This window comes from Amborella trichopoda, chromosome 11 (assembly GCF_054954075.1).
Source record: "Amborella trichopoda isolate Santa Cruz 75 chromosome 11, AtrichopodaSantaCruz75HAP2 v2.0, whole genome shotgun sequence".
In the NCBI taxonomy this organism is placed as follows: Eukaryota; Viridiplantae; Streptophyta; class Magnoliopsida; order Amborellales; family Amborellaceae; genus Amborella; species Amborella trichopoda.
In genome coordinates this window covers 29,805,066-29,829,060 of record NC_142346.1, presented here as the reverse complement: position 1 = coordinate 29,829,060, position 23,995 = coordinate 29,805,066, and the positions used below count along the sequence as shown (strand labels likewise).

Genomic DNA, 23,995 nt, shown 5'->3' with positions numbered 1-23,995 from the left:
GAAGATTCCAACACACGAGCAGTTCACTAGATTAAATCTGAGTTGATTCAGGAACTTCTTCAACGAAACTGCTTCTTTTAGCAGTGAAACAACATGCAACATGCTCTGACTCCATAGTCAAGAGTGCAAATATATCATGTTTTTTTGAGGTCCAAGAAACAGCTTCATTTGCAAGCATGAAGATATATCCAGATGTGGACTTCTCTCATCTGGATCGCCCTGATAGTCCACATCTGAATATCCTTGTACCTGTATGTCCGAGCCTCCTCCATAATTGAGTGTGTAATTAATAATTCCCTTCAAATGTCGCAGTACTCATTTGATGGTCTTCCAGTGCTCCATGCTTGGATTATTCTGGAACCGATTAATCATAACTCATGGCAAAAGATAAAACTGGTCTTATCCATAGCGTACCATACATTTGTGATCCAACCACACTTCTGTATGGAATTCTCTGCATGGCTTCCTTTTCTTCTGAAGTAGTGGACACATGGCTAGGGTTAATATGGGTCAGCAATTTCCATTTCAAATCTTTCAAGAATTTTCGTAACCAGCTTTCCTTGAACAGTTTATTCATAAACTCTGGTTAAGTCTTCATTTGGATTACTCAATCATTCCTCACTCTTTAATCTCTCCATCCCTTTTTTATTTATATGTGCCCTAGTCTCATGTGTCATATTTATACACTATTGTTATCAATATAACACGAAACTTACGAAATGGAATTCTTTATTGCAGCTGAAAATAAACCTTCTATAAGATGACCATTCATGACAATTTCATCTCCATATTTCACCTCCACCTTATTACGAGTAAAAATGGTAGAGTAGCCTGCCGTAGGCAATTTAGTGACCGAAACCAAACTCTTCTCATCTCAAGAGCATAAAGAGTTTGTTTGAGGACCATGCTTCTGCCCTTTTCAAGTTGAAGGACGAAATCGCTAATACCCGTGATTTCACTCTTTTGATTCTCACCCATATAGATATACCGATCCCCATGGGCAACAGGCTGGAAATTTCTATATTCATCCTTGGTGTTTGACACATGGGCAGTGGACCCTGAGTCAAAACACCATGACCCTACTTTAGGGTCAGCTAGTATAGCCTCTAGGAGTACACAAGCATGCTCCCTATCGCCCTCGGGATTCGCAATCTTGGGTGCTTTGCAATACTTAGCAATGTGCCTCAATTTCTTACAATTATAGCACTGGGGTATTATTAAAATCCTTCTTTTCTTAGGCTCAGTGTTCCCTTCTTGATTCTCATTCATTTTGTTCTTATTATTTCCTTTGCCTTTCTTCTTCTTAAAGAGTTGGGTTTAAGGTTTACCACATTTACAGAGTCATTCAAGGCTAAAGAATCGCAAGAAAATTTCCGTTCTTCTTCGGCTTTAAGTTTGTTGATGATCTCATCCAACTTCGGCATGCTCTCACTTGCCGTAAGGCCTGAAATAAAGTTTTCCCATGAGCTCGGCATAGAATTCAGCAGCTGGCAGATCTGCATGTTTTCATCCGGCTTGACTTGTGCGGCCTCAAGTTCACAAACTAAGGCAACTGCTGTATATGCTCGGTAAACTTGCCTCCTTCCTTCATCTTCAAATCTGAATGTTGTTTTATAGCCATTGTCTTTTTTGTGAAGGAAAGTGAAGCATAATCAGTCTCAAGTCATTCATGAATCTCCTTTGCAGTCTTAGGTGCTCATACTCAACAGCATGGGAGTCATCCATGGCCACAAGTAGCACATGTTTTGCGAGAGTGTTTTTGCGCTCCCATTGACCATGAGCTTCTCTTATGAACTGCGTCTCACAAGCATTACCTCTTGGAACAGGTGGGGGTGCTTCAGTAAGCATTGGGCTAAGTCCTTCTTCAAAGAGGACATAGCCTATTTTTCTCTTCCAACTAAGATAGTTTCCCCATCAAATTTTTCAGTCTTAATAAATTCAGCAAAGAAAACTTTTGCAGTCATGTTTCTTGGACCAAATAAAAAAATAAAACTCCTAAATTATGGCAGTAAAATATAGAAGGTCTGATACCAATGAAAGGTGTGGCTATGTCGAACTCAAGGTATTAAATTCAGACCAAGGATTCTAATCAATCCTCAACTGTCGCTCTCTTTGAGCATTTGCCTTCAAAGGTTATGCCACAGGTCCAACCAAACATTCCAAAGAATAGTAAGCAGGTAACCACCAAAAAAATAGGCCCAACAAGGGGAAAGGGAACAGAGTACACTGAAAATAGTTGCTGAATGGACTGGGGAGTCACCCAGGACCACCCAAACAGTTGTGAAGTGGATACCCCTATATATTCAGCCATTGGGCAATCGAGGAAGACATGATCATTTGATTCCTCAGCTTCGTTGAATGTTGGACATTCATCGTTCAGCTGTAGGCCCCTTCTTCGTAGTTGGTCCCCTGTAAGGACTTCTTTTGAGAGGACCAGCACAGTGATGGCCTGTATTTTTAGGGGGTCAGGCTGAAACAGAATCTATTGACCAAGGTCAACTGGTTTGGGTAGTGACTAAGAGCTAGGAGGAGCTAAGCGAAAAGGAAACAGAGGGACTGGGTGCCCAAAGCATCCTATCGCTGCCCGAGTTCGAAATGTAATGGGTTGCAAAGAGAGATAACAAAGCAAGCACTGGAATTTCGAGGTCAAACAGATTCCTTCTCAAAGTGGGATACCAGACTACCTATCCAGCAATGACCTCAAATGATTGTGCCACCATAGCATCTGGATTCCTAGCAATAGTAAAGAGCCTCGGATGGAGAGATGCCAAGGTGGCATCCCAAGCCAAAGACCATTCCACACCCTAAACCTCTGGCCTGTTTTGGCATTAAAGAGAATGTTTTCAGAAAAGCTCGAGTAAACTGACACTATAAAAGAATAACTCAGATATGCGAAATAATGCAAAAATGTCAATAGAATAAAGAAAGAAATACTCAACCAATATTAAGAACATTGACCTCAGTCCATAGCCAAGGAGAATTTAAAATAATTAAAAAAAAAAAAGGCGTTTCGCATAAACAATTAGGAAGCAGAAGAGAAAGATTCATTAAAGATCTAAACTATTTTTTCGTAAATACATAGAATTCTAAAGAGTTTCAGAGAATGAATTCTAAAGAGTTTCAGAGAATGGCAAGGAAATAAAATAAGTCTGAAACCAGAATGGGTAGGAGCATTTAAAACAAAAAGAATAGAGAGGAACAAGAAACTAAGGCAGAACACACGAACTCGAATAGACCAATTTAAGTGCACAAACTAACCACAAAAAGTTAGATTATGAAATACAAATATAAGAAACAACTGCTCCAATAATTCAAAGCCACCGAAATCTTCATGTAAAGAAATAGGGATTCATTGATCTAAATGTTGTTGACAAATACTGGAACTCATGAATATCAATGGAGAGGCCTCATATTTGGAGACACCAACTACCATTGGACATGTCCTGGGCCAGTCTTATGTGTGTTACTTGACATGTCTTGTGTGTGCCACCTGGTTTTACCAACTTACAACACGTGGACAAACCAAAAACATGAATGTGGAAGGGAATATACTAGGCACAAACAAAAGCATGCACATGCCAGACACACATAGGCAAGGACAAGTGAAACATGCAAGTGAAGAATATAAACAACCTGTATGCACATGCCACCAGGAATTTCACCTGACAAAGCACATATCCAAACATTTAGACAATATATTATGATCGAAAAGCTGATATATCAAGGTTAACTCATAGGAATTATGCTATGGCACTCAAAACAAGCTTGACAAGCTCAAAATTCAAAAAACAGGTGTAATAAACAACCTCTGAATGGTCAAATTTTCATAAGCACAAGTTCGGTCTTCGGTCACGGATTGAAGATCATTCACAAATGATTAAATGTGTACCCTTTAAAGGGTAGATCCTCAACTATGCATATGTTATGCACAACCAGATTTTGATTACCAAATTCATCATCATCATGAGGCCTTATCCCAATTATTTGAGGTCGTATCAGCTGTAGATTACACATTAAATATGCTAAAAAGTAGACCAGCATACCTGGTCCCAAAATTCTCTCACTGAGCTTCAGTTAGACCAATGCACATATATAACTAGGTTTATGGCTGCCGCCGAAGCATAGGTTAATGAATTTCTCTTCAATGGAAACACTTTCTAGAAATGTATATATAACATTCTCATAAGCATACTGCATTTTGAAAGTACCACTGATTAGCACTGGAAAGCTCAAAATCTCTTTTATTCTCAAATAAGCACCTCTTAACAGATTTTAGAGAACTTCAGAAAATTGAACATGCAACACACGAGGTATTTCTTGCTACAAACTGATAATGTTTCATAAAGGCCTGCTTGCCACCTAATCTATGGTTTTACAAGATACGCCATCAGATGGCATGTAAGCAATGTTGGAAAAGTCACTAGGCGTTGCCTAGGCGATGGGAGAGCTAGGCCACCTAGGCGAGCACCCAAAGGCACGGGTGCCCAATTGTCGAAAAAAAAAAGAAATTCTAGGGTTTGGTTAAATACAAAACCCCGTGGATATTTTACAAGATATTCAAATTTTCAAACTACTTGCAATCCATATTCTAAAGTTGTAAAAAATTCACAAATTATAAAAACATGATAAACAAAACCAAACTATACCAATCTATATTCTGAAAATGTACAAAATCATAAACAGATAAATATAAAATATAATGAATGAGAAAGTTAGAGATAGAATTTGGTATATTTTGGTTTAGGTTTTAAGTTTATTGAACTTTGGATTTCAAATCCTAATCCAAAGTTGAACTATACAAATTCATATCCGAATGATAAAAAAAATCACTAGTAACACAAATATAATCAACGAAAAAGTTAAGAGAGAGAATTAGGTTTGATTTGGTTTAGGTTTAATGAATTTTGGGATTCAAATCCTAATCCAATTTTGTAAAAAAAGTTAAAACACATCAAAACCATACTAATCAACATTCTAAAGATGAAATAAATCACAAATATCACAAATAAAAAAGAAAAACATAATATGTATAACTATCTTATGAGAAATATATAATTGCTTAAAAAACCATAAATCCAAAACTTGAAAATCCCTAACCTCTAAAACGTAATCATTCAAGCTTTGATAGGGTGAGTTTTTCCACTCCGTCCCGTAGAGTAACTAGGAACAATTCATCCCTGAAGAGTAACTAGGACCAATTCAGTCGCGTTTTCATGTTCAATTGAACATTTTCCATTTTTTATGATGATCAAAGGAGAAGATTATTCTTTTTACTAAACAAATGCGAATCCAATCACGATCTTATATTCTAATAAGAGCAAGAGATCTTTCTCGATCAGTTCTTTATTCCTATTTCTCTCCTTATCTTGTTTTCTTTTTATTCCCTTCCCCAAAACCTCTTTCCACAACCCCTTCAAGCCACAAAAAGATTGGGCGCAAATGCCTTTCGATTTCATGAGAAATCAAAAAATTTGGATTTTCGTTCAATCTTGGACTTCACAGTAAAAATCCAGATTTGAGCATGTTTTTGGCTTGAAATTGGTTATCCAAGGGGTTTGGGGGGTTCAAATGACCCCCCACAGTTTTAATACAAAGATTGGGGGGGGGGGGAAAGACTGAAAAAGCCCCTAAACGAGGGGCAATTTTTTAGGGGCATTTCCACCCCTCAGTAATTTTTCACAGGCCGCTACCCGCTTAGGCGGGCGCCTGGGCACCTAGGTGCCAGCCTTTATGCATGCTCTCGCCCCAGCCCGACTGCACTTGGGCGATGCGGCCAAGGCCTCTAGCCGCCTAGGCGACCCACCTAGTAGGTCGAGGGGGGGAATTTTCCAACATTGCATGTAAGAGAATTAAAGCTCTAATATAGGGCCTTAAACCCATCATGATGATGCTCTAAGTTCTGAACAGACTGGTTTTGAAGCCTGAACGTGTTGTTGGGTTCAATCTCAATTCGCTACAGAGATAAAAGGGAGCACAAGGAATTGTAGCTTGGCTCTGAAACCCAGAATCATCACAGCTATGCAACCAGATCTGTGACTGGAATTCAATGTTATGCAAATATTAGTTTTCAGCTTGGTATGGAAACATTGACTTTATCATAAGAGCTCAGCCTAGCAATTAAAGCCGTAACAGGCGCATAGCTGACAAAGGGAGCTGGATTGGCTCATTATAAAAGCAATTAAGCGAATCGAAAAACATTATCTTTGCTCGAAATGAGAGCTACTTGTACAAATTTACAAAGAAGACAGATCCTGATGTGCATGGGTCTACTCAGAAGAAAAAGAATTAAACGCAAAAGAGAGAGAGAATGCGCCTCTCAAGATTCATGAAGAAAAGTCCTACTTTTACATTCTAAGTAGTCACCAGTCATATGACTAGAAGAGAAAGAGGTAATTGTCAATATTGGTCCTCAAAGTGCCTCAAACGATTTCCTTCCGTGAACTTTTGGGTATGGCTGAAGATTAAATGGAGATCTTAGGAGACTCATTAGTATCATATCTCACTTAAGTTTCCTAGCTTCAATTCCAGCAGATCCATTTACAAAAGCTCATTGAGAAAGGAGAGAAAGTATCTATACCAATGGAACAACCTTTGTATTTGTGCACGAGTGATCCCAAGCCTTGGGAGACCATATTGACAGAAAAGCATCTAAATGTTTTTTTTTTGGAATAAAGAAAAGCATCTAAATGGTATCGGCATATGATATGCTAAACAAGTGCTCGAGTCATAGACACTAGGAGTAGAAATGGGTGTGGGAGCCAGAGTGGGGGACATCGGGAGCATTACAAGAAAGGGAACTAAAAATTTATCCTTAAACCACCATAGTCTTTCGATTGCAAGCCACATAATCAACATATAAGGGTATACACACATGCACATACACTTTAATATAGTCGTAACACTAGTAATCTTTATACACAACAAAAAACTATAGTAATCTTTCTAAGTTTTTTGAAGTAAAAGTTAACTTATGTATATATGTAAAGATTTGTGAACAGAGTCAAGAATATCATCCCACGTGTCAAGTGCTTGGGTGCTAGTGCAAACCAACACCGGAAATTATAGATCCGAAACCGATTGTGCAACAATGATCCGGCTTCCTTGATCTAAATCAAGGGAATAAGAGAAAGGGATTTTCAGCCCCAAACTCTTGCCACTACACCAGTAGACGGCCTTCCAACTCAAGGTAGGCACAATACACAAGGATGGGAACTCTCTCTCTCTCTCTCTCTCTCTCTCTCTCTCTCTCTCCACCAAGGAGGATTAGGAACTGTTTAATTGCATTACCAAATTACCAAACTATCCAATTGTTACAGTAATGTACAAATGTATAAACCCATTCACTGGAACTAGACAATAACCAAAATGCCCCTAACAAACTATTAAAATGACTAAACTGCTGCTATACCTATTCCCCATACAATTAAATCAACTTTCACGCAACCTAATCCCCATATTACGAGTCCCTATTCATGCAACCAAATTCTCATGCATTGAAACTACACAGCATAGACTCTTTGACTCGTTGGAACTCAAAATAACATTACTTTGACTCATTGACTACATGAAAAATCTATAGAACTCTATTCTATGCTTAACTTTAAACTAAACCCAAGAAAGTCCCTTGATAACAAATTACAAAAGAGTCTTTAGCAAATCCCAAATTGACAAACACATCTTGGGGCCAAAGTTTTCTGGAAATGACAAATACATCCCAGGGCCAAAAAGCTCCTAGAAATGACAAGCACACTTAGCGACCAAAAGATCCTGAAAATGGCAGACACTTCGCGGGGTCAAATTCAAAAAATAAACTTGTTCTGGCAAGCCCCTTGATGCAATTTATATCATACTCCCCAGGTTGGAAAAAAACTAGTCCTCGAGTTTTGGCAAACTGCTTAGCGTTCTTTTCCTCTAACAGATGGTGAAGTCCTATGCCTCCATGGGGTTTATCCTTACAAGGCATTTGGTTGAACCCTTGGCATAAGTTTTTGGTAGTTCCACATTTGACATTCATGGTAGGCAACATGTTGCGCATGGAAAGATTAGAGCCATTGTTTCAAAAAGCAGACCTCCCAACGCATAGGCGGTCCAGAAGGCCTGGGCGCATCGCCCAGGCCTAGGCGGTGATCCCTGAGCGGCGGCCTAGCAGTGTTTTAAAATGCGGGATGCGGCCCTGATGCGGTGGGGGGACCGATGCGACGATGTGGCTCGATGCGGCCCGGATGCGGGTGCATCGCGATGATGAGGGCAATAAATGTAAAAAAAATCTAAAAAATCTAAAAAAATAAGTTAATGCATAGAAAAAAATACGAAGGTGATATATGTGATAGTAGGTATTTTAGTTTAATGATTAACTTCAAAACTATTAGCTGTCGGAGACTCTGTATCCAGTTATCCACTATCCCTTGATAGAAACTAGAAACTTGAAACCAGCTTCATAAAGCATTCAACAATCACCAACCACCAGCACAAATTTGCACCTTAAGCACAACTATAACTAAACACAACCATCAACAACCATAAGTACAACCATAAGTACAAAATAATGATATTACAAAATACAAATCAAAAGTCAAGCTCAAGATGAGTTAATAGTTAATAAATAATAACTTAATACAATCATCCATTTTGAGAGTCAATTTTGAAATTTGAACTTCATTTTTTCAAATATCAATCAGACAAGTCATCATGAGAGTCGTCATGCGCATCATCAATATCATCCTCGACGGCCTCCACGTATTCTTCTTCATCGGTCTCCTCTGAGTCAGCTTCCTCCTCGACCTCTAAAGCTAATGTGCGAGTGCGACTAGACCCAGCAGCTCCTCTACTCCTTTGTGCTCTAATATTAGGTCGATCATCTTCATTAGCCTAGCTCGACATCAAGCCATGTAAGATCCTCACCCTCAAACACACGCTCTTGTCTTGGATCCATGGTCCACTCACTTATGGAATCACCATCAGCTTCATATAGTTGAATAGGGTTGAGCTTCGTGCGATTTTCATACCTCTCCCTAAACCGCTCGTTATACCGCACATAAACCAAATCATTCAACTTTTTCTGCTCCAACCTATTTCTCTTTTTTGTATGGAGCTGTGGTAGAAATTTGAAATCATATAAATTAAATTTTTGATTAGAAAATTGAAATTCAAGAAATAAGGATTAAGGAATAAGGAGTAAAGGACTTACATGCTCAAATGCACTTCAATTGCACTCACAACCAGATGAGCTACAAGTGAGATTCAACACTTGAATAGCGAGACGTTGTAGATTTGGTGTCTCGCTTCCATATAATGCCCACCATGCAGCTGTATAATATTTTATAATTTAGAATATAGTTAAAAATTAAGGGTATAAAATAAACAATGGAACTATACAAGTATACATAAAGTAAGAGACAAGTAGGATTATTTTTGGGCTTTTAGCCTTTACCTAGATCTGTAGTGTCCTTATTTCAAGTGGCAATATCTCTCCCAAAGTTTCCCAAAGCTAACTTGAACTTAATTAATTCATGGCTCTGGATCTCATCCTGGATATCTTTGTCTGGCACCAACCTCTCCAGCGCATCTAAGAACCCACCATTTATAACACTATCTGACTCAATGGATGGGTGCTTGTAGTGAAGAGATGGGTTTAGAAAATAACCGGCTGAATGGAGGTGCCTGTGAAGTTGGGTATCCCATCTCCTATCAATAATTTCAAGTATAGCCTTGCGCATATTTTCATCATCCTTTAAAATATCTTTTATTTCAGTTCTTGCCCTAATCATTGCCTCATGTATGTAGCCATGGCGGGCTTCGCATCACCATCAATCAGTCGAAGCACTCTCACTAAAGGGCGAGCCACCTCCAATGCAATAATTATTTGACTCCAAAAAGATGTATTCAGAATAATTTTTTCAGCCTTTCTCTCATCCTTATGCTTTGACCACTTGCTTTGACTCCATTGCTCTAAAGTAAACATGGTCCTCAAGGCACTTTTTTGCTTAGCTAGGCTTCAAAGAGTGAAATGACGCGGCAAATCTAGTGATACCCGGTCTCACTAATTCTCTCTTCTTTGTAAAAGACCTCATCATGCTTAAGACTATAGTGTGATTGTAAATAAATCCAACAACAAACATAGCTCTTGAAATCACCCCACTAAATAAAGATGTTGTACCCATTTCTTTAAGCATAAGATTAACACAGTAAGCTGCACAACGAGTCCAAAACATATGCTTTCTTTTCAAAGTCAAGAAATGCCCAGCTGCAGCATAGTTGGCACCATTGTCAGTGATAATTTGTACCACATTTTGCTCCCCAACAAAATCGACAATCTCATCCATCAAGCAAGATAAGTATGTACCATCATGTGACTTGTTTGATGCATCAATAGACTTAACAAAAAAAGTACCTGTTGGGCAGTTTACCAAAAAATTAATGAATGCCCTTAATTTCCCATCGAACCAACCATCACACATAATAGTGGCCCATATTTCTCCCACCCTTCTCTCTGAGAAATCAAAATTTTATTCACATCAAATACAGCATCCTTCAACAAAGGCTCCCAAACCTCATGTAGTTAAGGAGGAATAAGTCCTGGGCCACATTGCTCAATTGCCTGGACCATACATGCAAAACTGCCCAAAGTTATAATATTAAAATGAATGCCGGCCATGTAAATCCCCTTTGCAATCCACTTACATACCGACTTCCTTTGTTCTTTTTCATATTTATTGTCAATTGTGGTTTGTTTTATTTTTTTCTTTCTCTTCTGAACCACAATTTCGGGGCTAGGGGTGAAAAAAGAATCCATTGGCCCCTTAGAGAGAGGTGTTCTTCTCTCAGCACTTACACCAATATTTATAACCCTATGAGCACCCCTTTGCCTCATAGCAACTTCAGACATATCGTCATCATCATCATCATCATCAACATCATCAAATAATTGCATATCATCAAGTAATTCCTTTCTTCTTTTTTTTTTTTCTCTTTATCTTTTTTCAATCTATCTAAATATTCTCTAATCTCCTTTTTATATCATCTGTAGCTTGTGGGCATGCTCTTACATTCCCAGAAATTCTGACTAAATGCTCTTTTTGTAGAAAAATACCACCCATATAAGTATTTCCACAGAGCAAGCATATCACACAATTTCTATCTTTCGGAGTTTTAAGTTTAGCATATTTCCAAGCCAGATCATTGTTACTAGAAGATTGAGAAGAAGACATTGCCCCAAAAATAAGTATAACAGTATTATTGTACAAGAAGGAATAAAAAGTTACCGACTCTGTAAAGTAGTGCTCGATTTCTTCATGGCCTCTGAAATCCCCAATTTCTTATCACAAATTCACCTTAACATCCCCAAATCAACAATCAAAGGTATCAAATGAACATCCAAGTATCAAACAACCGCCAAATCGAAAATTTGGATGAAAAAAAAAATTTTGCCAAACTTTTTTTTACCTTCGATTTGATGCAAAAAAAGCCTCAAAAGTGGCTGGAAATCTTGGTTTAGGGGGTATAATAACCCCCCAAACAGTTTCCCTAAACTTTGGAACTGCAAAAAGAAAAAATTTCCGCGGAAACAAATGCGGCGCGATGCAGTCTGATGCGGTGCGATGCGGTCTGATGTGGTGCGATGTGGGATGCGGCCATGATGCGGCCTGATGCGACGCATATGCGGCCGCTTCTGTCAAAAGCGCATATGCGCCAGTTCGCAATGCGGATGCAAGCGCATCCCCCATGATGCGGCCGCATATGCGGCGATGCGACCGCATTTTTAAAACACTGCCACCTAGGCGGGTGCCGGGCACCCAAGGGCGGAAATGACTTCTTTTTTATTATTCTATTGAGTTTTTTTGAAAAATAAAAGCTTTTGAGAGTGGATTTTTGGTTCATTTGAAACCTAAACCCACAAGAACCCATTTTAAAAACAGAAACCTCAAAAAAACTAGATTTTGTAATTTTCATTGGATCGAAGTATTTCTCAAAATTACAGAAAATGGATCCAAACATCACCCAGGTAGATTAGATTTAGCTTTGGAGGTTTTTTAATCCTATTAGGGGGTGTTTTTGAATATTTAGCACCAAAAAACATCTCAAAGGTGGAAGTTTGGAGTTCGAGCAATAAAAGTAAATGCAAAACTTTATTTTCTAGATTGCTTGTTTTATTTTGAGATGTCTTCTTCAGGCTCTAGTCGAAGTGGAGACCAAGTTGGAAATATGGATATAACCCGAATCCAAATGGCAAAAATTGCATTAGATGCAATTATTGTGAAAAAGATACAAAAGGGGGTATAAACCAGTTTAAGAAACATCTTGTCGGTATTGAAGGGGATGTTGCCCTTTGTAAAAATGTTCCTGCAGCTATCAGAAATAAGATTAAGCACTATATGAGTTCTGTAAAACAAAAATCGGAACAAAATTCTTGTCATTTGAATAGGTCTATTTCTGGTTCTACTAAAAGAAGTAATCCGGGTTGAAAGTATGGTCATAACCTAAAACCAAACGATAAAAATTGTATAAGGTGTAATTTTTGTGAAAAATATACCAATGGGGGTATTAACCGATTCAAGAAACATCTTGCCGGTATTAAAGGGAATGTTGCTTCTTGTAAAAAGGTTCCTGAAGCTATTCGAGATGAGATTAGACAATTTCTAAATTTAGAAGAACTAGAAAAAAATACAAATGAGCTTTGTTCTATAGAAATATTTTCTCCAGGTTCTTCTAAAAGTGGTGATCGGAGTTGAATTATGGTCATAACTCGAATCCGAATGACAAAAATCATATTAAATGTAATTATTTTGGAAAGGATACTAATGGGGGTATGGGTATTTACCAGTTCAAAAAACACCTTGCCGGTATTAAGGGGGATGTTGCCCAGTGTAAAAATGTTCTTGAGGCTACCAAGGAGGAGATTATACAATATTTAAGTTCAGGGAAGCGCAAAAGATAGAAAAGAGTAGAGCAGCCAAGACTCCTAAGGCTTCATCTGCACATAGTAAGAGAGAGGTAGAAGAAGAGGAGGAAGAGGCAGATTCAGAAGAAACAAAGGTGGAGGAAGAGGCAGATTCAAAAGAAATAGAGGAAGACGAGTGTTGTGTTGAATAGGGAAATGACTCTAATGATGATGGCTTGAATTTGATGCATATGATGAGGCTTACCATATTCCTTCTGATGACGATGATGATGATGATGACTGAAGAATGAAGAGTTGAAGACGCTTGAGTGCTTAACTCTTGACGTTGATTGTTGAGTGTTAACTATTGTGTCCTAGATTGTATATTTTTTTTTTTCTTATTTTTAGTTTTTAGTTTCTACTATCTAACTTTTGTGGGTATCAGACTATCAGTGGATGCTTGTATGGTTTTATTGTTTTAGCATGTTATAAAAATATGGATTATGATCTTATGAATTATCAAAATTCTCTTCTCAACTTCTCCTCAATTCATCATTCATGGAAATATTAAATATGGAGTATGGATAGATTATAGAATATCAAAATTCTCAAAAATTCTATCTTTTTTCTTTCAACTGGGCCGCCCAGGTTTTGGGTGTCCTCCAAGGCAGCCGCCTAGGTGCTGGGTGGCTTGGACCCCCACGGCCGCCTAGGTGCTGCCTAGCGCTTTTTGAAACACTGATCAAAGCATAACATTGGTACCAAAGAAGAGTCACTTTTCATCAAAGAAGTTTTGCCAAAACAATCTTACTTCCAACAAATGAAGGTTTGCTTCCCATTGAAGAAGTTGTTTATTCCATCTCACAATCAGTATGCATGGGAAGGAAAGAACTCATTGAAACATTCTCAAAACGAAGCCACATTGTTAGCATTCGAGCACAAACTAGCTCTTTATACATGAATATCTCTGTGTGATTGCAAGCTCCAAACAAGGCTGCAAGAGAGATCTCATTGAATTGAACCCCATTTCGTCTCATCACTTCAAAAGTTCCTACAACACACTTGGGCGTTAGCTCAGGAAAAGAGTAGTTTCCTTGAAGTACAGCAAGCATACCCGTAGATGACCTCGGCCTATAATATTCACAAAAATTAGTCTAGAGCAGTGGTAGAAAATCTTCAAGAATTTACGGCACTATGACTTTAACCTCTTCACCATGACTTTAAGGAAGTGCTTCATGGGACATTTGCTTTTACCACCCAATCTTCGGCCATTAAAGATTGGTCTCTTAGCTGGTGACATGAAAGCCAGTACACAATCCCTAACATCAGCGAGCTCGATCAATGTCTCACCCACCTTTGCAGCTCTGAGATTGGAGCCACTGTTATTAATTGCTTCACTAACTTGGTAAAGAACTTGGTAGTTAGCCTTAAGGCCTAGCTGATTGCTCTCATTGAGTGCAAGGAAGAAAGATACAGCCTCACCACTCACAGCTGGGTGAAGAAAGGCACACAAGTAGCAGCTTACGCTGATGTAAACAAGTTTGCTCTCTCCTCCAATACAGTGGGGATACTAGTGTCACTCAACCCACACTCACCACCCAAGCTATCCATCACAATCAAACGCATCAGTGGCAATTCTTTGCAGCAAAATTCAGCAATGGTGTTAAGTTCACTGAGAACACCAGCTAGGAAAGTAACAGAACAACACCCTTGGTTCTCACATAGACATTAACACCAAGCCAACAGTAGGCTCATTACAATACCCAATAAAGTTAAGGCGTGGCTCAGAGAAGAGCTCGAACACTTCTCTAAAACATAATTTGTCACGTAGCAGCCCAATAGCTGAATCAAAACCTACTTGAGGTCTCAAAATCAGTATGCGATCATAGGGTTGCTTTGCATGCCTAAGATTGTGGAGAATTGCTAACTTATTTATTTTCAAGCCTAAAGCATTGAGCTCTTGATCATAATGCAAAGCAGTACCTCCATGGACATGGACGACACAAGCCCCTAATAGAGTGTTCCAACTGAAAATGTCTTGTTCTCGCCAATTTCCAAGAGAATAAGCACACTCCAACAAATCAAACCAAGCCTACAGCACAATAAAAGAAACCCAAATAGAAATTTTTTAATCTAGGCCCAACTTAAAGTTCAGCTCACGAACTTGAACATCCAAGGCTAAATTCCTTAAGAGTTCAACCACAAGTAAACACTAACAATAGCAAGAAGATCAAAGCAACTTGGTCCACAAATGAAAAAACATAGAAGGGAAGAGCCTTGAATTACTTCAGACCATAACTCCTTGGAGATACGTATTCAAAGTAACTTTATGGTTATTCTCCCCACTATGACTTGTAAGATGAGCATCAACTCCGCTGAGAGGAGATAGTCATTCTCATAATGGGCGGATGATGGTGCAATGATGGTACAACGATTAGAACCAAACTAATGTTTCAAAGCTTCAGCATGGGTATGCTTAAGAGCTGCCATACCCTCTAATGGTCCACTACACTTTGATGTAGCAATACCAGCAAGAGTATATTAAGAAGACCAAAACCCAGAGTTTTTCATCTCTTGTAAACAATATAACTAGACCTTAAAGACATGAAGTTCAGTAAAACTAGAGGTCAATGTGGTCCAAGATATGGTGTCTCTTATAGATATCTCATCCATCATGTTTTGTGCACATTGGAAACCAACACACCTGTGATGCAAGTGAACAACACCATTGGCCGCAAAAACACTTGAGGAAAACTCTTCTCTTAGGATGCAAGAAGAACTTCGAACTCTGAGGCTTGTTCTTGCTGAATTTGGTGAGCTCGAGATGTAAATATTAGGCTCCTTTGGTTGAGATTTTTGGGGAACAAGATAAGGAACATATTTGGTTCTTTCATTAAAGCAAAGCAACAACTCAACTTGGGTTCTCTCATAGAGGATGATTTCAGCCACCCCTTGGTGAGCATCGCTTATGCTAAACTCAATAACTGAAAATTCAGCAGCAGATAGTGGGGGAGTAAAGTCTTTTGAATCAAAATACAAAGGAACGCCACCACCATCATTGGGAGAAAGGAGCTCTTTATAGTCTTCCCATCTATTTGTCTCCTCACCAACATCTTTATCTTCATCATTAACATCATTCTTCTACTTATTCCTCTGGGGACAAAGAAACCAGTTATCTCCATAATCTCGGGAGCAAGTTCGTCACTCTAACCCGGTTTATCATCAAGGACAGGATTAACGAAATCCTCTTCATCAATTTGATCACCATTAAAATCATTATCATCCACTTCTTCTTCAGCAACCGAATCTTCATCATGTTATACATCAAAGATTGATAGAGAATCCTAATCAATGACTTGCTGATTTTGGGAAGTATTTGAAGAGAACGAGGCCTCTCCATAGTCATTCTCCAATAGAGTTTCATAAGATCCACTCAAATCATCATTGATATTGTACCAATGTGCATTGAGCTCTTGATTATGATCATACAGTGAATCTGACATGTTTGATACCAACTTGGTCTTTGATTCAAGGTGAATGCCACATGTTAGTCTTATCACCGTAGACCTTATCTCGCATGGAGCATTCCTATGCTGATTTTTCTCTCACGGATAAGCAAGGCTACTGATTTCTTTAGGTGGTCCACCCATTCAAACATCTGATCACACATTAGCAAGGTCACCAACTCCTTTAGGTTATTCAACTTTTTAGCCAACTTATCAAAGTCGTGAGCTCCATATCTTCGGCCACATCCTCTACCACAACCAGCCATCAAAATTAATGAAGCTCACTAACCGTGGCTCTGATATCAAATGGTTCACAACGGCACCAGAAATTATAGATTCTAGGTCGATTCAGCCACAATAACCGAGCTTACTTGATCTCAATCAAGGGAATAAAGATAAAGGGGTTTTCAGCCCCTAACTCTTGCCACTACACTAGTTGATAGCCTTCCAACTCAAGGTACTCACAGTACACAAGTATGGGAACTCTCTGTCTCTCTCTCCACTGAGGGAGAAGGAACTTTTCAATTTCATTATCAAATTATCAATAAAACTATCCAACTGTTACATCAAAGTACAAAATATATAAACTCATTCGCTGGAACTAGACAATGACCAAAATACCCCTAACAAAAATATTAAAATGACTAAACTGCCCCTATTCCTATCCCTATACAATTAAATCGACTTTCATGCAACTTGTATCTCGGCAACTTTCAGCCCTGCTGTAATTTTTTGAAAGCTTCAAGTAAATCAATGTAATTGGGCGGTTTCTATAAGCCCTTTTTTGTACATGATAGACTAACGCATTTTTTACCGAGTCACCCCGTGTGGGTGACTTCGGACTCTCACATCCATGTAATCATCTCTCCCCAGTAATAAAATGTTAACTTTCTCTCAAAAAAAAAAAAAATTCAACTCTCATGTAACCTAATTCCCATATTACGAGTCCCCATTCATGTAACCAAATTCTCATGCATTGAAACTACACACCATTGACTCTTTGACTCATGGGAACTCAAGACAACATTACTCTACTTTGACACATTGACTACATGAAAAATCTATAGAACTCTATACTACCCTTGACTTTAAACTATACCCAAGAAAGTCCCTTGATAAAATTATAAAAGAGTCTTTAACAAATCCCAAAATGACAAAAACATCCAGGGACCAAAAGTTCCTGGAAATGACAAACACATCCTGAGGGGGCCAACAAGCTTCTAGAAATGACAAGCACACCCCCCGGCCAAAAGATCTTGAAAATGATAGACACTTCGTGCTGCCAAATTTAAAAATGAAACTTGTTTTGGCTAGCCCCTTGATGCGATTTACATCAGGCGCTCTACACAATGCATTAAGATCTCCCATGACAAGAAGAAAGGAACCATAAATACAGCAAAAGTCAGAAAATGGGACCATTGCTTAAAAAGTCACCAAATGGTCCCAGTGTTGATCCCTGATGGGACACCATTTTTGGCAAGTGCGTCAGCTACGGAGCTAGCCTCCGACAACATATGCCAAAAGGAGGTATGCATAGGCCCCCAAATCAAATATGTGGTCAAATAAGTGCTCGAGTTGCTGGGGGCATTGGAAGGACCTCGGGGCTTAGGAGATGACATTTTTGTAACACCCTCAATCACCAAAAGATGGCCCAAGCTCGAAGGAATCTTTTGATACCCTCGTGGAAGGCGATAGTCCCAACTATTGTGGAATCAACATGTCTAACGAATCCTGAGAAGGAAAGGAGAATGTTCCCTTGGTGGTCCTTGTATTGAGATTTGGGACCCAAAGCGTACAAGACCAAGGTTTCAAAGGGACCAGCCATCAAAATTTAGTTTGATGTGCCCTTATTTCACTAGTCACCACATCGATGAATGAAATATAGTGGTTGGCCTTGCAGTGAATATTGCATCCCAATTTTCGAGAAAGTTGGCAATGGCATAGATTTTGAAGGCTTTTTTTCACTTTTTCCCATTAAAGGACCATTGCTTTGATGCAATCTTTGTCTCCTTCAAAATTTCTAGAGTTTCTCAGGATCCACAGCAACCACAGAGTTGCAACCATTGCAACAGGCAATGGGAATAGGCCCACGACTGATCGCAGAGGGGAGAGAAAGGCCTAGAATAGTTGAGGGACACTAGAAGACCATAGTTTATTGGCCACATCACAGTGAACAGAAAGGTGATCATTGGTTTCTTTGGCAGACATGCACAAAGCACACCTATTGGGGATGTGAATGACCCTTCTTTGTATTTGGTCCACAGTGAGGACTCCTTTGTAGATGGCTATCTGATCAAAAGCCTATATTTTAAGGGGTATGGGTTCAAGACAGGTTTTGTTGGCCACTGAGAGGGAGGAGGGTGGGTGTTGCTTCCATGTGTGATAGAAGTATGAGAGTAAACTTGGCAGATGGGGAGGAAGCCCAAATGATCTTGTCGCGACCAATCTTTACGCCATCGAGCCGACTCAAAATTGCCTAAGTCAGCTCGAATCAGAAGGAAGAGGCAGCATTTCTTTGAAATTTGTTTCAATTTCTTCATTTTTTCTCTCTCTATTTAACCCCAAAGCAGTTTTGGATAAAAAAGCATAATAAAAGAAATCAAGGTTCCAAATTTCAATGGTTTTTGGACCTCAAACCAATAATCTTTCGATTTCTCTCTCAGTGTTTCACTAAATCCATTCAAATGTGTCTCAAAATGTTCCAATCGCATTGACTTACAAAGCCTTAACAAAGTTTTTTTAATCAAAACCAATATCAAAAATTTTGGCAATTTTTCAATCATTTTTTCCATCATCTTCTTTCCAAAATGATGTTTCCATTTAATTTTTTTTATTTTGATTTTCATTTACAAATCCTATATTGACTCCATTTTTTACTTTTTAATACTTGTTTTTATGTAATTTTCCTTATTCTTTTGGCATTTTTCTCTTTTTCTCATTTTTTTGTTTCTAATTTTTTAATGTATGGGCCGAGACACCCTTGACAATTTTCCTAGTTGACTGAATTGACTCAGACCCATTAGAAGCTGGTTACAGTCCCCAAGCTGTCTTTTTTTAACACTGGACGAGGCTAAGAAGGAAGGTGGCTTGAGGGAAGTGATGAATGTACAATGTCACTTTAGACGAATAAAATAATAGATTTTTGGGGGTTATGTGTGAGTTATACACTTATACAAAGGTATTTTGCAATTTTCATATGGATAGTAATATAAACATGACCGATCCCATAAGTGAGGTCATGTCATTCTCTTCTCTCACACACCTCTCCAGCATTCTTCCCTCTTTATTCCACTCTTTCATTCTTCCATCTTTATTTTATTCACCTTCCTCCATCAAATACTTACTGATTTGTGTAGATCTAGATTATATTTTTCAACTTGGTATTAGAGCAAGGTCTAGATTCGAACAAGTGAGAGAGTAGTGAAACACTGGCCATATAACTGCTGGTTTCAGCAGTACAGCCAGACAACAGAGGAAAGTGTTATTTTTTGAAGAGCATGGTAAGAACATTGTTATCAATGTTTTTTTTAGAATGAAAGTGCCATTTTCTACGGTTTATTCTCTGAACAGATTTCTGTTTCGCGAAAGGTGTCAATTTTTTTATGTTTGTCCCAAAACTTAGGGTTTTTTGTGATCCATTGTGGGGAATCCAACAAGCAAGCAAGTTGTATAGATTTCCTCCCGCCTATGTGAAACCTAAAATATAGCTATCAAGTTTCATTTTTTGGGAGACTGATAACAGCTGTCTAATGTGTAGCGAATAGCCTTGCAGCCAGTTTACATCTGAAATTTGCAGCCACTACTGTATAATCAATTGGCCAATGCATTGTGTGGTGCCTTCAGTGCTTACCGAGAGTTTTTGAGAGACATAAACACTATGATGAAATAAGAAATAAACTAAAATAAAAAGACAGATGAAATAAGAAACAAGTAAAAATAGAAGAAATTTCAGGAGAATATTTTGGAACTTCAGCAATGGGAAACCCAATCACAAGTTTGATGCATCCAAAAGAAACTTATGAAAAATGAATAGATCCGATACCTTGCATACAAGCTCATAGCGAAACTTACAATTAACTTTTTGTTTTTATCCAATCTAAGAACAAGTCATATGCTTTGGCCTATTGAAAACTTCCTGAGGCATGCAATAATGGCGCGAACAAGAATTAACAATGGTACCATAAAGAGGGAATTCATACATATGCAGAACTTGTTATTTTCTATATATGACCATATGTTTCAATGTGTTTTTAACACAAATCTCATTACAAAGATTCTCTTTTGTGGACTTTTCTCCTAATGCCTACAAACACTTACCAACACAAACAAATTCACTGGAGAAGACCGCCAACATTGAAAATTTTTTGAGAAACAGCCTTGTCTATCCGTGGTTTTTCAAGTAGGGAGGAAACACCGAGATTTCCATCTTGATTCACACCACTTCTTTTATAAATGTCATTTGCACTTCCTTTTTCACCAGCTAGTGAAGAAATGACGAGGTGAAATATTTAATCTTTTTTACAGAGTAGAGTTTATAAAGGGAGAAGTTGGTGAGGCAAAACCACTTGAGAACTGAGTTTTTCATGAAGGTTTTGATACACAAGCATTGACTCTTCCATCATCATCCTTTGACCGTGGGTTATAATTGGTATTTAGTGAATTTATATTAGGCATGAAATATCCTTATTGAGATAGGATGACATCATGACAAATTATGACATAATACCAACTACATGTAAGTGAAATGTCAAAATGACTTGAGGTAGTTCTTTCAGGCATATTGCTCATGAGATATAACCTACTTTAACATAGCTCTCTTCTAAAAGTATGTTGGATGCATTTCTGTAACTGATTTTTTCAAATGAAACCATACCTTACGCAATATGTAGAGTTGAGTTTACTGATACTCTCATTGATATGAATAATTAGGTTCTATAGGTTTAAATAGATTAAGTGCAACAAAAAAAGGCAATGCTTCACTAAAAATGAAACCAGGAAAATAATTACCTCCTATAGTTTAGTGGTTTCAATATCTTACATTACAAAAAAGCAAGATCCTATACAATTCCAATGGTTCAACAATCGAAAATAGAAAACCCAGAGAAGATCCTATACAATTCCAATGCCATTTGGCCTAATGCAACCGCTTGAACATGCAAGTACTTGTTGGCCTTAATTTCCATGCACAGTGAATATCAAGACAAGAGAACACAACAAACACTGTAAGATTCTTACCTCAGTAGTTGATTGATCTGGTTTCCTTAGACAAACTCAAGAATGAAAAGGATACATCACATGGCTCTATACTGACAAATTCAGTAACAAATACCTGTCATGATAGAATATTGAATCTTGCGCTTGACTGCATCAACTACTCAAAATATACCACACTTTAGCCACTTGATAGAAACCCATTTCATTCCAAAAGAGAAAAATATAGCGTAGAGATTGATTTATTTGTATCATTGTTTGAGTAAGCATGCCAAATCTTGGACATCTTTGCATCAACTTCTTTAAATATGCCATGCTCAAGCTAAGTCAAGGAAGCTTGTTTCATGTTCACAGAATCTAAACACCTGCATATTTGGCGCCAATGCTACCTATGATTCATTCTTCGAAGCATTCGTGCAGCATTAGGGGCCTCACCCTCACTGCAAAGTACATGAATCAAACAATTCAAGGTTTCAACTGATGGGAACATTTGTTCAAGCAACATCTCGTCAACTATCACAGTTGCTTCCACATAATTCTTCCTAACTCTGCAACACCCATTGATAATTGTTTCATAAGTTCCAGCGGTTGGAACACATCCCCGAAAGACCATCCGAGTATACATTTTCAAACGTCTCTCTACTTTTCCACATTTAAACAAACCCATCAGCAATGCATTGTAAATTGAGACGCTGAGTTTCAAACCAGACCTAATCATCTGGTTCAACGCCACATATGCCTCTCTGAGCTGACCCTCAAAACAAAAAGAATTCACCAATACAAAGAAAGAAATATCATCAGGCCTGCAACCTTCACCAACCATCTTCTCCATTAGCTTCAAGGCTTCAAATCTCTTCCCCTTTTTACAAAACCCATCCATCAAAGCATTGTAAGTAATTACATCAGGAGCACAACCTTTCGCTGCCATTTCCTCCATTATTCGCATTGCTTCTCCAATCAAACCTTCACGACAAAAACAGGTGATCAGAGTACTGTAACTAACTATATTAGGGATTATTCCAAACTCTCTCTTCATTTCTTGAAAAACCCTAAGTGCAGAGAGGCTGTCACCTCCACACTTAATGAGTATATTAAAAGTACAAACATCTGGTCCTATATCAAAGCTACCCATTTGAGCGTAAAGCTCATGTATTTCTTTAACCCAGTTCGATTTATACAGAGCATTAAGCAAAGTATTGAAGGTTTTCACCGACCTTTTGCAACCTAAAGCCTCCATTTCAGATGAAAAGAATGTCATGGCTTTGTGGGGCAATCGGCTCTCCCCATAAATGTTGATGAGGTTGATGCAGAAGCCCTCAGAGAGGTTGCAGGCCTCTGACTTCATGTGGTGGAGGAGGGATTCAATGGATGAAACATGGCCAGAGCGAGCGAGCTTGGAGATGAGCTTGTCGTAAACAGGGAGGATTGGGCGATAACCAGGTAGCATTGAAGCTCTGTAGAAGAGCTTGAGAGCCCATTTTGCGTCTGGCTCTGATTTCATTGATTTGAGGAGGGCGTAGGGGCTTGAAGAAGAAGAGGGAGGAGGGTTGTTGATTTGATCCGCAAGTGGTTGCTGCTGCTTCTGGTTGGAAGTGAAAGCGAATGAGGAAGAAGAGGAGAATACTCGTCTCAAGCCTTTCGTTTGCTTCATCAAGATGCAAAATAGGGCACGAGGAGAACGATCTATGTATCCACTGTGCGGTTTGAATAGGAAGCACCTTCATTTTAGCACATGATCTGAGGATATTTTCAATTTTTTCACAATTATGTGATGCATCTGGGGTTACTTTCCAATTTTTTCTGATGCATCCATACATACCATGATAAACGAAGAGTTCGATAAAGAAGTTTTCCATACGCTTCGTAAGAATTTTTTTAAAAAATTTTTCTATGGACCCGGTTTCTATGCAGCCCAGCCGTAGAAATGCAGGCATTTTAATAATAGATAAATTTTAAAAAACTAGAAATAACAATTTTAATAAGAAAATATTTGAACCGTTAGTTTCCATTGTTCTTAGATGAAACACCTATTTGCATCCATCTTTAAAATGGATGCTTCCATTGTTTTTAGATGGAACATCTACTTGCATCCATCTTAATGCTTTTAGATGGCACGCACACTTGCATCCATATGGATGCTTCTATTGTTTTTAGATGGAACACCTACTTGCATCTATCTTAATGCGGTTCAGCTCACATGAAACATTTTTTTTTTCTATTATATTATGGGATTGTATAAAATGTGACTATTTACCTTTGTATAGAGAAGTCATAATTACTTATAAACATCCGATGTGAAATTTGATAGTTTGAGTACGTCACAAAGTACGAGAAAATTTCTTTTGAACTTTGAGTTTGATCAATAAAATAAATGTTGCAACCCAATTTCACATCCCATGGA

The 23,995-nt window shown here is 38.4% G+C and overlaps 1 protein-coding gene across 2 annotated transcripts; it reads right to left on the bottom strand.

The window, feature by feature from the left end:
• Positions 1 to 1,229: 1,229 nt before the first annotated feature.
• Positions 1,230 to 23,503, bottom strand: LOC18431087 (pentatricopeptide repeat-containing protein At3g09060). 2 transcript variants are annotated; one of them, XR_016045002.1, is made up of 3 exons: positions 22,809 to 23,503; positions 9,431 to 22,557; positions 1,230 to 9,306 (listed from the first exon to the last, which is right to left on the bottom strand). XR_016045002.1 is itself a non-coding variant. In XM_011623885.3 (2 exons), the coding sequence occupies exons 1-2, from the start codon at positions 23,243 to 23,245 to the stop codon at positions 22,497 to 22,499; spliced, it is 498 nt and encodes a 165-aa protein (XP_011622187.2). In that variant the 5' UTR covers positions 23,246 to 23,503; the 3' UTR covers positions 21,400 to 22,496. The 2 variants fall into 2 exon arrangements, 1 of the variants encoding a protein (XP_011622187.2); XM_011623885.3 differs by lacking the exon at positions 1,230 to 9,306 and having other exon boundaries at positions 21,400 to 22,557.
• Positions 23,504 to 23,995: the final 492 nt, after the last annotated feature.

Coding starts and splice junctions, on each gene's coding strand:
- LOC18431087 (XM_011623885.3), bottom strand. CDS start 23,245: ATGAAGCAAACGAAAGGCTTGAGACGAGTATTCTCCTCTTCTTCCTCA. Junction 22,558..22,808: donor GAGGCTTTAGGTTGCAAAAG/GTCGGTGAAAAC, acceptor TTTGTCGTGAAG/GTTTGATTGGAGAAGCAATG.